The sequence below is a fragment of the Diprion similis genome, chromosome 6 (assembly GCF_021155765.1).
Source record: "Diprion similis isolate iyDipSimi1 chromosome 6, iyDipSimi1.1, whole genome shotgun sequence".
NCBI lineage: Eukaryota > Metazoa > Arthropoda > Insecta > Hymenoptera > Diprionidae > Diprion > Diprion similis.
The window spans coordinates 10,177,380-10,193,626 of record NC_060110.1 but is presented as its reverse complement, the minus strand read 5'-3'; the positions used below and the strand labels follow the sequence as shown (position 1 = coordinate 10,193,626).

General features: G+C 42.1%; 1 protein-coding gene across 6 annotated transcripts in view; it reads right to left on the bottom strand.

Moving 5' to 3' along the window:
• The window catches only part of LOC124406456 (fasciclin-1), a 213,020-nt gene that overhangs the window by 78,822 nt on the left and 117,951 nt on the right, over positions 1 to 16,247 (bottom strand). For all 6 annotated transcript variants that reach the window (XM_046881869.1, XM_046881871.1, XM_046881870.1 and 3 more), the window contains exon 2: positions 6,510 to 6,645. In XM_046881869.1, coding sequence (XP_046737825.1) covers positions 6,510 to 6,645 — 136 coding nt within the window. The remainder of the gene's footprint in view (positions 1 to 6,509; positions 6,646 to 16,247) is intronic.

Here is a 16,247-nt window from a genome sequence, read left to right as displayed (position 1 = left end):
AGAGAGACGAGAAGAAGGAACGAAATTACGCTGAGCCGAGGGTGAAACTGCGCCGTACGAACCGGTATTCGTTTTAATACTTCACCCAGAATGTCAGGTGGGTTGGCTGCGCGTAACCATGAAATCGGAAACCGAATTCAACCAGCATTGCTCGCAGGTTTCACATTCGTCTGGATTTCAGCTCTACAAGTGTTTTTCCAGATCGGATCACTTTTCGTGAATTTTGGACATTTGGGAACAGGATTACGGCGTGGAAAAATTCACGCTGCAATAAGCTTTCGAGTCTTAATTTTTTTACACCAAGGTAATACAGAGTCAAAAACGCTGTGAGAAATATATTTTATATCACAAATATTCACGAAAGTAACTTTTGATGCATTATATAGGTAGAATAATCGATTCAATCTGGAATGAATTTATAACGTAACGCAACACCATCGAAACCCTGATCCCACCTGAAACGGTGCTCTTCGTCTATCCAAGTACTTTTGTTTTCTCGAACGTGCATTTCCGCTCCGCGTTGTCCTCACTGCTCATCCAGTCGCTTTCAGTATGTGGCATATCACGAAACGGGGGCTTCCGAATCCGTCTATAAACGCACCCTAGCAAGCACTTGTGCACCACCATAAAGAGACACGGGTTAAGTGTGACACGCACCACCAAGTCCTTCAAGAGCGAGGAACAGCCTCCGCTTTCAACGGTTTCGTCGCATCAGCCAATTTGCAACGACAGGCGTCATAAACTGCAGACATCGATCCCAAAGCCACTCGGGAAATGCAGGTGTTGCACTTGCTGCACACTGCACCGGAAGTGCAGGTTAGTTGCCAAAGATAACTGGCCGCTGTTTGCATAATAGCTAATGTAATTTCGGCTTAGACAAGCAACACCCAAGACTTCCGAGGTTTGTTGTCCTTTCTCAATCCGCCAAAATCACATGGCTAACTGGCGTGCGACTGTGGAACTCGCGCGAGGAACTTGTATCCACGAAATTTGTGAGGATCAGGAAGAGCCCCGGGGATAAGGATTGACTGCAAGCCGTTGCAAAGTGCAGACTGCAATAATTGTCGTTGCTTTTTGCATTCGTTGTTCTTGGAATGCGAAAACGGTGGCTTATAGTTACAGTTTCGCTTATTTTTTAACACAATCAGCCAATTAGGTATGAGGGTATTGCTGCAGTTTGATGGACCAGATCGAGTGATTCCTCGGAGAATTGAACTCAGCGCATGATTTGACAAGGAACGATGAGAAGCGAAGGTCTTCTTACGATTCGTTTATTTCGCGGTAACCAGCTGCACCGGGAAAGAGAAAATGATGAATTGAGGGAGATGCAGCGCAACACTTTAGGCCGCAAAACAACACGAAATTATGAAACTTTCTGGACTAATTGCAAAACTTTCCATGATATACAAAATCGTCGAGACAGAGATTGAGGAAATCTGGCTTCCAGCTTGATGAGAAAAACATTATAATCGCTACGAGAGAAAAACGAGCGACGAGAAAACTCGGATTCAATTGCATTTCAGCTGAAGCTCTGTTTTACTTTGACGATGGAAAAATTCTCAGATGAAAAGTGTAACTACTGCAAAGTCAATTGAGAGATCAACTTATGACTGAAATCAATTGGCATTGCCTGGAAACGCTTCAGATCAAAGTTATCGTATTGAGAAAAGTAAAACGTGTCAAAAAAGTTTTTAATATTTATTTATCACATCAATAAATTCCCGCTGACGTAAAACGCCGAAACACTTGGGATCTCTTTATTTTGAGTCAACAGTGCGTCAAATGTTTCTTTACAGAAATTGACTTTTCCCATTGCGCAACCTCTCGTAACACTCGTGGGAAGTTCCATCGTCCTTTGATCATTCATTCCCTTGCAACCGCGAACTGACACGCAAAATCCTTCGACCTTGAGGCAAGCTCGATCAGATAAGTATCTTTAAGTCCTTACAACGCGGGTCACGAACCGTTTGAATCGCTTCAAAGAATCGGGTGGCTGCGATTTAGTTTTTCTTGACACACCGAATCGAAATCCCAATGAGAATATCGCGTGTACCCACCCTTGCGCTTTAAGACGGGGGCGTCTGGCCACCTAAAGGAAACACGTAAACCGGGTCCTGAGGTGGGTCTTTGCTGGTGATCCAGCCACTCATACTCGCAGGAGTGTGACAAGCCCTTGAATTCCCAACCCACATGATGGCCCAAAATTGGTTTTGAGCAAGAAATCCGCTATTCGAAGATAAAATACATTTCGACGATGATTTTGTGCTCGAGAAATTGCAGATTCATGATCCATGCAGTCAAGTTTCTGCCGGCAGGCAAGTTCGTTATTTCAAGTTCCCTGAGTATACTTGCGGTGCATGATATTCCACTCACATTCTTCGAAACTTGACTTTCAAGCTTTGCATTTGAATCTTGAGACTGGTAACAATGCAAATAAAGCCCACCCTGGTAACGGTAGAACTCACGAAGCGTTCCCTTCATCTTTGCGATACAATGTAACCAGACGGGGCTGCCAACCTCAAAGTCTTAAGTTCCACACAAAGAGCCGCGTGGCCGAGTCATCTACCGTACCTGTATACGTGCTCTTAGAGTGCTTCGCTTGAATCAGTCCAGTGGATAGTAAGCTACGTTTTACTTCATTCCATTTCGAAAGAATGGGGCTTTTCGATTCGACTTCGACTTCTACAGCTAAAATATACAGTGTGTTTCAAATGTTTGAAATTTTCAAGACACCGTCTCTTCCTTTGACATTCGAGTCCAAAAATTCTTCCCGTCTTCATTGAACGTACAGAAATTGAGTGTAAACGAATTGTTTGGAAAAGGACACCCTGTGAATAACCTCGTATAGTATTACGTGCAAGTCCTCATAACTGTACACACCTGTGCTCGATTCTATAGAAACAAAGTTTGCCGGGGGGGTAGAGGCCACGAAAATAAACCCTGGAAGACGAGCTCGGGGAGAAAGAAAGAAGCCACCAAACAACACAGGTCGCGTTGAAGCACATTAAAACGCTGAAGGGCATGACGTTGGCGTCGAATTAAAACTTCTATATTTATCTCCGAGTAAAACTAGAATTTAATAAAGACGCAATTTGCGCCATATGGACCAGGGCTGCGAGACAATTTGACTGGCTCAAACTGCCAAAACCGTTAACCTGCTTGATTAGCTAATGGACTAAACTGGCAATTTTTAACGGCCAAGACCGGGCAAACGTCCAAAATCGTTGAAAGTTAACCGCACAGTTGATTTTTATACAAATTAATTTTCGCCGATTCAACCCTAAACCGATCGCCGTTCAATCATTTTGGACGGTTAACCGATACGAACAATTCCATCGATATTATTATAGGTAAGCGATCGGGCGAAACAGAACTTCAATTTGACATTTTCCATGAAATTTCTAGCACTTAATGCAGTCAGCGAAGGAGAGAGAGAGAGAGAGAGAAAAAAAAATTGGCACCCGTTACAGTCTTTCCGGTGTAAATAAGTGCGATCTCTCGAAATATGAGATTAATTTTTGCCTGCTGCTGTAAATATATCCAGTTGTAATGTGGTGGCAAAATTGTCAATTTCCATTCCCTCGTAGGACAGGATATTGCTCGAAATTTTCTTCACACTCAGCCGAGTCGACGTCTCATCGGCTTTCAGGATTACTGAGTCAGCGTTATTCGGATATCCGGTAAGTAAAGGTTAAACGATCATTATCCGGACGTGGTGTAACAACTCCTGATTACCTTGACCCTAGAAATACCATATAAATAAGGCTTCCGATAGCTGTGGGTATAAAAAAGGCCCTTGGTCACAAACCCTGGTGGGAAACGAGCCAGCCTCCACCCTCCTTGGCGGAATTTCGACCTGACCTGGCTCTGCTTCGCCTCGTCTCGACCCCCCTCGCGGGCTTGCCATTCAACTTAGATTAAATATGAAGGAGATCTAATGAACGCTTTCCCTTGACTCCCTTCTCGCGATCCCCCTTGAAGCGCTTCTTCAAGCCATGGTTGATAATAATGGGGGCAGGCCTGCGGATAAAACGGATAAATTGAGGAACGAGCGAATGGGCCACGTCAAATTTTCAAGATCTTTGTGCGTGGGGAATAAACGTCCCGCGTCGTTACCCTCCCACACGAATTAGTATAATCGTATTATGCACTGAATGAGAAATCTTCTCAATCCTCATCCCTCGGCACAGTTTCAATTGATACTCCTACATAAAAAACGTCTTGATTTACGTGCTTGTTTTAGTCGAACGACGTTTCACGAAAAAAGAAATAATATTGTCAGATAACACATTGATGAAAGACTGCTGAAGGGGGCTGGAATATTATGGGAACTGATGAAGCACATTCCGGGCGCAGATATCAACTTATTTTTTTTTTTTTTTATCAGGTGCTGTAAACTCTGGAGGTTTTCAAAAATTCATAGTTGATGTTTATAGATCGAAAATAACGTGCCATTTCCGCTCAAGTATGTGAAATTTCTTGCCTTTCATTTTTGGCCGAATTATGTGCAAAATAACGAAACGTTTTTCGTTAAATATTTTTCAAAGTTTAGTGAACAGACGATGTTTTATACTGCTTGACGAAAAAATCTACATTATCATTCTGTAATAACAGTTTCCGCGATATCTCTGTATATTCGGGTTATCTGAACGATGTTATCCGAAAACTGGCTGATATTTGATCGGGTAACTGTGAACGTGAATTCAAGTAATCAAGAAGACTGTCGGAAAATTGACGGATTGATAGAAAGAAAGAAGAAAAAAAACCAGGAGAGAGCCCATTAGAACAAAGTTAGTCCGAACCGTCGAAATCACGTAAACCTTTAGGAAGAGTGAGTTTCAGGGATAAAGTTTCGGTTGAGAAAGAAAATTCCACGCTCAGTTAAAAAAAAAAAAAAAATGCCGCACGCTTGTCGCGACTCCTCCGAGATGCTGCGTGGATCCGTTGCCTTGTTATCCCTGAATTTTACGAACGATCGGTTTTTCCGGGTCGTAACTTGGCCCGGTATTATAACGCGTCGCAAACTTGAGCCGCGTAAGGGGTCCTCGTCACTCCCTTGCACGTCCCATCACTTGGTCCAAGTGTTTTCAATCAGTGTCGGTGATCGATGACTGACAATTAGATGACTCGCCTCTCGTGGCTGCCTCGTGGCTACGCTCAACTCGGGGGATTTGCCGAGGGTGGCTCAGCTAGGTGATCTAGGCGGAGGAGGACCGCAAGCAATTAAATTCTCCCCCGGTGAGGAAGGACGGGGTCCCGCCTCAGGATTGATGGGTACCCGCTAATCAATTCTCTAATTGAAATTAGCCGGACTTCATACACCCCCGAGTGTTCAAGGTTGCGGAATCCCCGGTGGATTAGAATTTTGAAGTGGTGCGAAGTCAGCGTTCACCGGAATTCTTTCAAAAATAACTTAAGAAACAAATTTATTATAGAAACGATACGAAGGTCTGAACTCTTCGATGAACATGTTACGTATAATGGAAAGAACATGTTACGTAATGGATTACACGTTACGCTGGATTGCGTGGAATAAGATATAAGTTCACCGTCAGGAATGAATATTTCGTTAGGAAATGTTGCACGCAGATTTCATTGTAGAAGATTTCATTTTTTTCCTTTTTTGCAAACACCTAAGCACTGTAAATTGTATAAAAAATAGTAGAATCGGTATAAAATTTCCAAGTTTTCTTAGCAGAAATTTTTTTATCGCGTAATCTTAAAATTAGTGTAAGCTTTTCCGAAAGAAGTTTTAGTCCCATCGGTACGTTTTTTTCTATTTATTTATTTTTTTCGACAGTATCAATTCAACAAATATGTTGTGAATAATGAAATTGATTATTAAAAAAAAAATAAATAACAGTGACAAAATTTACCCTTGGAAATTAGATCGGTATACTTCCAAGTTACTCTGATTCACTTGAAAAATGTAGGAGACTCGTTTCGGAGCTCCGCAACTTTGTTTGCAATACGTATAACTACGTATTTAATGGGAGAGTAACTGCTTCCGAATTTCGTGTACGTAAAAATGAGTTTTATGAAATTCCTGAGATTTCGCTATCGACTTTTTGTCACTAAAACAATCTAGCCATTTTTTTTATATAACCTCAATACTACCTTCAGCGAAGGGTCGAACTTCTTCGACTATCGCAGCATTGCTTTTCAGTTTTGTGGTTTGTCTTATCGTTAGCCTGGCAAGATCAGACTAAGAAGTGTGGCATTTTCGTGCCACAAATTATCTGTTAAATGTTACAATGTCAGGGTGTAAGCACTGCTGTGACCCAGCTCAGCATTACTCGTGCCACCACAGCAAGCCGGTGTCTCGGTGAACAGATTGAAGGACATATTTCATCGAGATTTATGCGACACGATAGCGTGCACAGTGTCGAAATTATGAGAGGATGAAAACAACGCGACTGCAGTTCTTAAGTGAGATGAAAAAGTCGAGGAAAAGTTTTTGCTTATCGATCTTAAGTGGGATTTACACAGCAAAAGAATAAGGTACTCACACATATGGTAGAGGACCAAATCATCGGTGTTTTCGACGTAGTTTTGGAAGGCCTTGTTCGTCGGTGCAAAAACTGTCACTTGTCTGTACATTAACGTATTGTTCGCCACTCGACTTGCTTCCAATAGTTGATAAAACTGCAACAGAAACACAACGAGGTTTATGGGTTAGTAGAATAAATTTTTTTTGTCCATTCGGATACAGTGTTCCAACCGTTTTTATACCCCCCCAAAAAAGATATTGAGGATATTTATAGATTGATTAAATATTCATCATCAAATGAAACTGGAAAGCTAGAAACTACTTGGAAATAGGTACATAGGGTGTGCCAAGAAGGGTTTTCTTTTCCAAACACGCATTAAAATTTCGATAGAGCATCTCAAATAGTATATCTCATCTAAATATATTGATATTTAATATTGATGTTTAGAGGTTCGTATGTTATTTTTTTTATTTTCAATTAAAATAAAACGTAAAGAAAATTGGACATTTTTTTATTTTTTCTTACCCTAAGGTACACTTAAAGAAATCTTGTTGGTTTTTTAGAAAATCAATTTTTAGATGCATTAAAGTTTATAAAAATTCACAAATTCAGTCATCGATGATTAGAACTGAGCCTCAGTGTTTTTTAAAATCACTTAAAATTTGGTCTAACATAAAATCGAAAAGTTTATTAATTAGTTTGTCATTTTGAGGTCCAAAAATTCACCACGCATTTATAGACCAAGCCTAGTTGTACGCAGCGAACTTTTACTGCCTCGAAACGAACGGCAGGAAAAATTGATTAGGAGTAAAGAAAAAAAAAAAAGCGAGTGAGGTTAAAATTAAAATTAGTTTTTATTCAAGGGCGACCGTCCACATTGGAGCGCGGTACATTTTAACGAGCCAACGCGCAACGGGCTGCGAATTTAATTATCCAGCACTATAATGATGTGATAAACTTGCCGAACTACAGCCGTTTAATAGTTGTGATTAATTTGTCGCTCCTCTTGCATCTATGTATAATATTTTTGCCAAACAATTTAGGCATGTAAAAGTCAACTCGAACGATATTGATCTTACATAACGCGATCAGCCTAATTGGTGTTTCACTTCGTGGTATATAACCTGGTTCGACAAGTTCCAACCATTTGACGTCTTAAAAGCTCATTTACAGATGATCTCATTGTTTATGACTAGCGTCGAGAGTGTGGGTGGAATTCACGATATTCGTGTCACGAACTTTGTCCTTGTTGGTCTTACATATTATTTTCATTTTGTTATTTTATACACGCACAGAATTTTTACAGGGAGGGAGAGAGAGGGAGAGAGAGAGAGAGCAGTGTTCTCACTCGAGCATTAAATACGTTAATCCGATGAGGTGACCCTATTGGCCTCTGTTCGCATAACATCATCATCGCTGGAAATAAGGTGCATCAGGTTTGAAATTATTTTAAAATGAAGACTAATGAGTGTAATTGAGTCTCTGCAAAATAGGCTAACATCATTTCACAATAACAATAATAATAATAAGAACAACAATATAATCATATTTATTCGAATCATATTACTCGATCAATAATCATCATATAAGTCAATATAGACATAACAACGGAAACGACGGTTCAGCTTCCTTCAAAAAATGATTCGAACGGGTTTAAATTTGGCTTGTAAAATATCCCATAAACGAAAAATGAAAAACTATAAGGATACGACCATCACGACAGACCAGGATTAGTGAATTTCATAATAACGAACTCCCATAATCTTATACTACGCAACGTTGCCGAGTCTGTGTTAAGCTGTTAATTAAAGTAACTAGCAATGACGTAATCCGGGCGTCTCTGCGGAACCCTTAATTCGCGAAGCAGCCAAGAACTCTTTGTTCCAGAGTCTTAACAAAGACTCTGTGTTTCTGGTGCAATTGAACGACGGACTCTCCGCCGCACTGGGTGGAAAATAAGTCAATTGATTGTATAAAAAATATAAACGATACCCTTCATTCCCGAAGCATGACTTCGCACATATTTAGAGACGACATCGAGCCGTAGCGACACATTGATTTAGGAATCATCATCGCTCGGTGTAGGTATATCCGTACGGCGTGGTGTGAATAAGACCCTTTGATCTACCGTGAATCCGATCCAGCCTCAGTTCCGGTATGAATATGGCTAATCCATGCCGAACACGTGCGCAAATCCAATACGCACGATTTCGCAAGCTAACAATAAGCCAAGAAGTTAGGACATGTGCCTTTCGTAAGTTTACGAGATATTTATGGGTATGTATGGTGGGTTATAGCTGAAGGTAGGCAGGTAAGTAAAACATATATCTCGTACCACGGATACTCAGGGTGTAAATCTCGTTGTCAATAAGATACAGAGCAGCATGTTCTTACATTTGCTATTTCTTACTTTGGCAGATGCTGTGAAGGTAAGAGCGAAATTATGATTTACACAGTGTTCTTTCCGCATGTGCAGTTGGTGTTCGCAAGCCAATTCATGTCGGCGAGGTGCAGCATTCAGATGCGATTCACGTATTCAATATAAGAGCTTTTACTGGCCACCGTTGACGTATCGATCATTTATTATATATACCGATGCATTTTGCAACGTATATTTCAGCTGCATCCCTTTCTTCGATATCCGGCATTTCAACATTTTCCTCCCTCATACCGATAGCACTTTGTGGCACGTACGACGTACCACCGGGTAGATTTTATGCCCGTATTACGTCCACGGAGGAAATCAGAGTCGACTGTATTCCGATATCGACCTTAAAGCGACGGTAAAACAATGCCGATGTTTTCAACTTGTATTGCTCCTTCGGTAGATAAAATATAACGCTAAAAAATTTCCCCCCTTTTCGTGTGTATACACAATACAGAAAACCGGTAGTAAGCGAGTACAAAGAAGACGAGGGATGAAATTGTCGCGGGAAATTTCTTTCCATCATTTTGCTACTTTTCTTGATATGACAAACTTAGAGTACACAAAGATACACAAAAGATACCAAGAGCCAATCTGAGTAGTTGATTCGTGTGTCGTCGTCAGGTCACACAACTGCCTCTATGTAGTAAATTGAGCTATATTACTGTAATGAGAGGCTGGAAAAGTCGTGTAGTATAAAAAAAGTTGCAGGTAATTTTCGTTGAGTACAATTATAAGTGAATGTTAATTGTTCTTTTCCTCCGTACCAGTGTTTGTTCAGGACTGTTTTGTGACGTGGTTTTATAGCTGAGTGTACAAAACGCAGCCGGGGAAAAAGCGAGCTTTCACGATGAATTATAATTCACCGTACGAAGACAAGAGGGATAAAGATTTAACGAACATCGAGGTAATTTGAATATTGATCGCTGTTTCGAGCCACATGGGATTTTCAATGCAAATAAAACTGAATCAAATAAAGAATAACCCGAGAAGGCAATCGAGAAAGAAAAACACGATACGAAATGGCGTCTCATTATTTTTCTCCAAGGTTTTCCCGCGTTCATAGATCCTCCAGTATAAGCGAAGCCTGCAGCTTGCCTGGATCTCGCGGCGTTATCTCCGTGCGGAGATTTCCGAAGTAGCTGGTATCCAAACTGCGTCATATCCGCCTGTCTCAATCCCAGCCGACCCTTCAGTCGTTCACTCTCTCGTTGTAACCCCGCGAGCATCCAGCAAGAGCAGACCTCGAGGAAAGACAAGGCTGCGGTCCCAGCAGCGCGTCTCGAGTATAAATTCTCATTTTTCCTGCTCCCTCCCCCCCCCCCCCTCCCCCCCTCCCCGCCCCCTCCTCCATCCATCCCCATCTCTATCTCCATCTCCATTCTCAAACGAGCCACCCCGCCACCCCTTTGCTCCGTCATTTTTGTCCCGTATATTAGGAGCGGCTTTTGTTGCAGGTTTCCCGTAACGGCTGGCGCTGCTCTGCAGTTACGTATCGTCCTTATGAAGGAACTTTTTTGTCCATGCAGCTATAGCTGTCGAAATTCACCGCTTTCATTCCCCTGCAGAAATATGACCTCTTTTTTCTCCCTCCTTTCTCTCTCTCTCTCTTCCTTTATCCCTTGTCTCGAGTTACGATCTCGCGCTTGCCATTCCTCATACCCACTCCTTATCTCATACGGATTACAAGCTTGCCGCAATATCTGCCCGCGTTCTCTCTGTGTCTCAGTTTCCACCGTGCCACGCGTCCACGACACGTACCATTCGGCTGTCGCCATGCTAACCAACCATCGTCGAGCGGTGTTATACGAGGTTTACCGGTGGTGTTTGGGCCGGATTAGCTGATTTGGTGCCGGCGACCGCGCTCGAGGTATTCGCTTTAATCTCGGCACATCCCAAGGTGCTCGAGCGCGAGGTCAAACCGAGTTCATCGGATCCAGGGTAGCGAGGCGAATCAAGGGGATGGCAGTGGTTATCGGTTGAGCAATTTCTAACACCAACAGCCGACTCGAGGGTTCTTTTTTTTACTCATACCGCGGGTGATTTTCCGATTTTACTCTCTCACCCAGCGTCACCTCGCATGTGAAGAATTCCACTCGCCCTTTTAAATCGGGTTGCACTCGCCGAGCGTTTTTATATCGCTAATTGCTCGTTACATTTTTATTACCTGTAGCCGTACAAGACGCTCTGCAGTAAACGGCATATGAGCACTAAAACTGTTTGGTTAAACCGATGGAAAGAATCGTTCGAACAACATTGTGTCCAGCCTTGGATAAAAATATTACACGCCTCTGTGCCTTTTTTTCTCACTAGAGATTTTGATCTGACCGTAAATGGCCGAATGGAATTTGGCAATTGGAAACAGAGACACGTGACCTCTATTGCGGGAAATTTTTTTCACGATAAGAAGAAACAAGAGAATAAAAATTTTTGGTGGTACGAAAGTGCGAGACGTGGCTTATGGGCTGAGGGAAAAGGAGCACGAGGTCTCTGAGAACAAAAGAAAATTTCGCCGTAGTCGTTGGATGTCGTGTTTGGACTAGAAAGCACGCAGCCTTGTCGTCTTTGTCGGTATTTCATTGGACCCGGAAGTGTCAAATGTCCCGTGAAAGCTAACGAATCGTGTCGCGTTTAATGGATTTACGACTTACGCAAGCGACTAGGGTGTGAAAATAAAAAATTCAGAACGCAAAGTCGATTTTTCACAAATTCTACAAGACTTGGTGATTTGTAAAGAATTCATTCGTCAGTGAGTTAAAACGAGTCCCTGATCGATAAAAATACTACGAATAACAGGTTTTTCATATAGTAACAACGCAAGAATAATCATATGATCACTTTTTAAAGTTATCATCAGCAAATCATAAATATTCATTCAAATTTGCGATTTCGAAAAAAAAAAAATCAACACTATTAAGCATCGACTCTTTCAATGGAACTCAACTCGATCAGTTTCCGTGTCACTTGTTAATCCCTAATTTTACAGTTCTTTTAATTTTACTGACATTCACACACGGTGCATCCTTAATGGATGCAAATTCCTGTGTGAGCAGTTGACCCCGCTATTCCAGCGTGGAATATTATTCCGTTCAGTGTTTACAGCATCGCCGCAATAAGCCTGAAATTAGTTATACGGCCAACGCTTTGGTAAATAGTAACAATTGTACTCGGGTACCGGTTCACGTTGTTTGTTTATAACTATATACATCCGCATTCGAGTGTTTGCACTGGTTATGTCTTTAGATTGTGCCTGCCCATCTGCCCGTTTTCCCCGCATCGGTACCTCGTATTCGTCCAATTCAGTTTTTCCTCTTTTCCGATTTATTTTCCCTTTTTCAGTTTTTCCACTTCTTTCGTATCCTCCCTCCAACTCTCTCGAAGTCTGTCCAAAGGACTCCATTAGTCGAGCCAGCCATTAGCCGCGCCGAATCCCAGGACTTTTTTACAGGCTTTGCAAGTTCTCCTCTACGCAAGCAGAAGTAGGTTTTCATTATGCGTGTGTAGGTACAAATACGAGAAAATGGAGAGAAGGACGAATGAATAAAGAAATGGAAGTTTCATCGTGACTGGGATTCCCCTTTTTTAAACCAATTTACCAAACGTCGCTGTCTGTGCTGTACTGTCATGTCACATATACATTCAGACGGACGAATCAAAACGAGGTGAAATCAATGCTGATGAATAAAAACGTGTCAGACTCTTACTTAGCAGCAACTCACATTTTGATGGCTTTTTACTTTCATTTCGAATGACGAAAAAGGAGTATTAAACGAACTCATATCCCTCTCCCTCCCTTCTTCCCCCTCAACCCTCAACCCTCAAATGTAAAGATATTTAAGCGCGGAGCGAGGGTGTAGGTACTCGTTAAAGTTCACTCATCATCGCGTCTGCAATGCCTCTGAGCTGTAGATGTATAAAAAATCAAGGATAAGGGAGGGTTGACTGTGAGCACAGCGATAAGTGCGCGACCCGGTAAATGGTGGACATAAAAAAAAATGTACATGAGGGTCATAGATAGTGGAAATCAAATTAATCTTTCTCATCATGTTCTTTGAACATAAAAAATCTGCAGAGTCTACTTACGAGAAAGAAAGAAAAACGGAGGCCAATAATAAAACTCTACGACATATGTACGTGCAATCCCGAAATCTTATATGATAACGTACATTATTGCACTTACTAATAAAGGCTTCAAAGCATCAAATCAGTTTTCACGATTGATTATCTACATTACAATATGAGACGAAAATATCTCTCAGATATATATATCTGAACGTTCCAAATTCTAATCCTGAGTGAACTGAAATCCAGCCCTCTGCAAACAATCCCTTAAGACGCATCCCATTCACCCCTCCCGCTTCCGTCATAAATCAAGATAGAAGGGATGCTTCTAGGCAACTCTAACCTACAGTGCTCACCCTTGTGCGAGTGGTTGATAGACTGGAAAAAGAAAAGATGGATGGCTATTGTTGATTTAGTAGAGTGAGTCAGATATGGAGATTCGCATTACACCGGCGAGCAAATACACGCAGAAAATTTAAATAATGTATATGAACATTGTACCTAGGTACATGGGTAGTTCGTCGGATGGGCGAAAATAACGACGGAACTGTCGAAACCTCGCTCGATGCTGATCTTATCAACAAGTTGCGAGCGCACAATGTTCCCGCTTGTAAATTTCACGCACACGAAGTCACGACTCCAGATTTCGTATTGATTGTCGGTTCCCGGGCGATAAATAAATGATTTAGAAAAGAAACGAGTGCGACAGTGGACGGAATGCGCGCGCTTACAAATGTCAGCTAACAATTAGAACGTCATTGATTGCACCGGTAATTGATAATCAATGTTCTATATCCCCACTAGACCCGGCCACATCCGTGCTACTCCGGGACCTCAGTTTCTCTACTAATCCATGCATGGAGTGGCGGTCCCTGCGCTATGCAGAACTCTGATAAGGGCTGCTGCGCATTTGCGAAAACCTTTTTCCCCACGGGGAACAGATCGCGTTGAATTTCCTGCGAAGTGTTAAAAATCGAGAGGCGGAATTTGCTCCAGCGGACTCGGCACAATGACTGCCGAATTTCAATGAGCTGGAATTGCTGTGGGACAAAGGGAACCTTTTTTCGACTTGACCAGGCACTGAACGTCAAGAGTTCCACCCTCAGCCCCAAGATATTGAAAACAAAAGACATACCGCTTTTCCATTTGCCATTCTCTCGGCTAGTATTAATCTCCAAAGTTTGAACCTAAGGATCAACACCGCAGAACCTATTCCAGCACCCAATCCTGCATATTAGAATTGTGTCAATGGTTTAAGAATTGCAGGTTGAACTGCGATCGGTATCGAGTACAATGGAAAGGACCCAACACGCGAGTAACACGTGTAACCAGCTTCGATGGGTGATCTGCAATGATACTAGCCCCAAGTATCGGCCCGACTGAGTTCACGCTAAGAATGTTGAACGCAGTGAGAACGTTCAGAAACGGTGCATGAGTCCGAGCTGGCTGGCTCTGAAATTCATACAAAGAAATAAACACTCGGTAGTGCTGCAGTTTCTGGCTTATTGTCAGCAGGTGCTTCATATCCACCGGTGGAAATGCAATTACGTGGTGCATGCGGTGTTGTATGACCCAGTTGCCGGCCCTTGCCAACTAGTTACTTGACTCCCTTGAGTAAGGGTGTCACCGGTCACTAGCTGCGATGTTGAGTCGATATTGAGAATCAGGTCGGTCACCTTCCTTCCTTCGCTTGACCTGGACACGTTGCGATGGACAGCAGCTGTCGCTTGAACGATTTCAATATACAATCAGAGAAAATCCACGTAGGTAACCATCTGACATATTGCGTGGTTGGAGGATGAAATGGAACATCTTGTCCAATCGAATTCACTTTCGTTCATTTACTGACATATTGTGATCAATCTCAATAATCACGCATATAGGGTATCGATTCAGGTATAGATGTTATTATATTTAACCACCAGTGCACCAACCAGTAATAATTTTTCATCATTTTCAAAGGACGATGGGATTGAATCGTAAGGATTGAAGGAGCTCGCATGCATTTTTTGTAATAGATGTTGGGACCGATATGGGATAAAGTAGTGCCGAGCCTTGAAAGTTTGATGGCGTAATATCGCGTGTGGCGTATTTTCGCTACGAACGAAGCAATTACAAAGTTTCGCCGTGCAGATTCCAATTCCCTGTATATACAACAAAATTCGTGTACAATGCGTTGCACTGCAAACTCTTGTTTCATTTGAAACCCACAGATTAATGAGTGAGCGATATCTTAGGTAATGTTTAAAAAGCGAAGGACGTATCATCTCGTCTTACAACGCTTTCCCGATTGTCTCCGGGTGCTGCTTCTTATCCTTTCTTCCCAAATTCCGATAAATCGGAGAAGTTTTAATTGGCCAAAAGTTGACGAAGTCCAAAGATATGCCGGGCACATCCCGGTCCATCTAACCAAACTTGTCGACCAACATAATCTCGCTTAACCAACGTTGCTTGCTGTCGCTGGCTGAGTTACTTACGTACCTACGCTGAACTTGTTAGACGGTCCAAAGATTGAAATAAAAATCCCATGAGAATAGGTAGGGGCGCGAGGATCGCCTCAGTAATGCAGCGAAGTTTCCCGGGGTGAAAATCTATCCGAAGCAAGTTTGAGAAATTTTGCAATATTAACCGAACGTACATCACGACGGATCTGCGGTTAAGCTCGTCGAAGTTCTTAAGCATAATATTATAACGGAATAAACTGCATCGTAGTTGAGTTTCTTAACTTGATAATGGAGTATCGTGCCCGATCAGATCCCATCGTTTCTTGCCGGGTTTCTCCCCACCTTCGAACGCGTGCAACGGACCGCTGAGGTTACCGTAATTACTTCCACTTTTATTTTACCCTCCGTAGAGAGGAGGAAAAAGACGAAACGAGCTGGGCTTGCAGGTATGAACACACGACCGACCCTTCGGCCAAGTTCCGCGGTCTCGATTAAACCGAGTGTGATAACTAAGAGGTGGTAGGTGAGTGTATTTTGTGCTGGCGCGTTATCCCCTTTAAAGATTTACCGGTTGAATAGGAAATACAGGTGAATAAAACAATTTAATATAACTAATACCGTATCTCTCAATGTATAATGATGAATTCTTAAACCGCGAATTTCAACAGAAAAAGCTCCAGGATCAATCGATTCCGAGCAATTAGATTATTACGATAATGTACCATTATATTTGTCCAATAGCAAAAATGATCAGTTGGTACAGATTTGATAAATGCCAACTCATTTCATTCGTCAACAAATTCTCTATAAATTTCCTATGCTGAG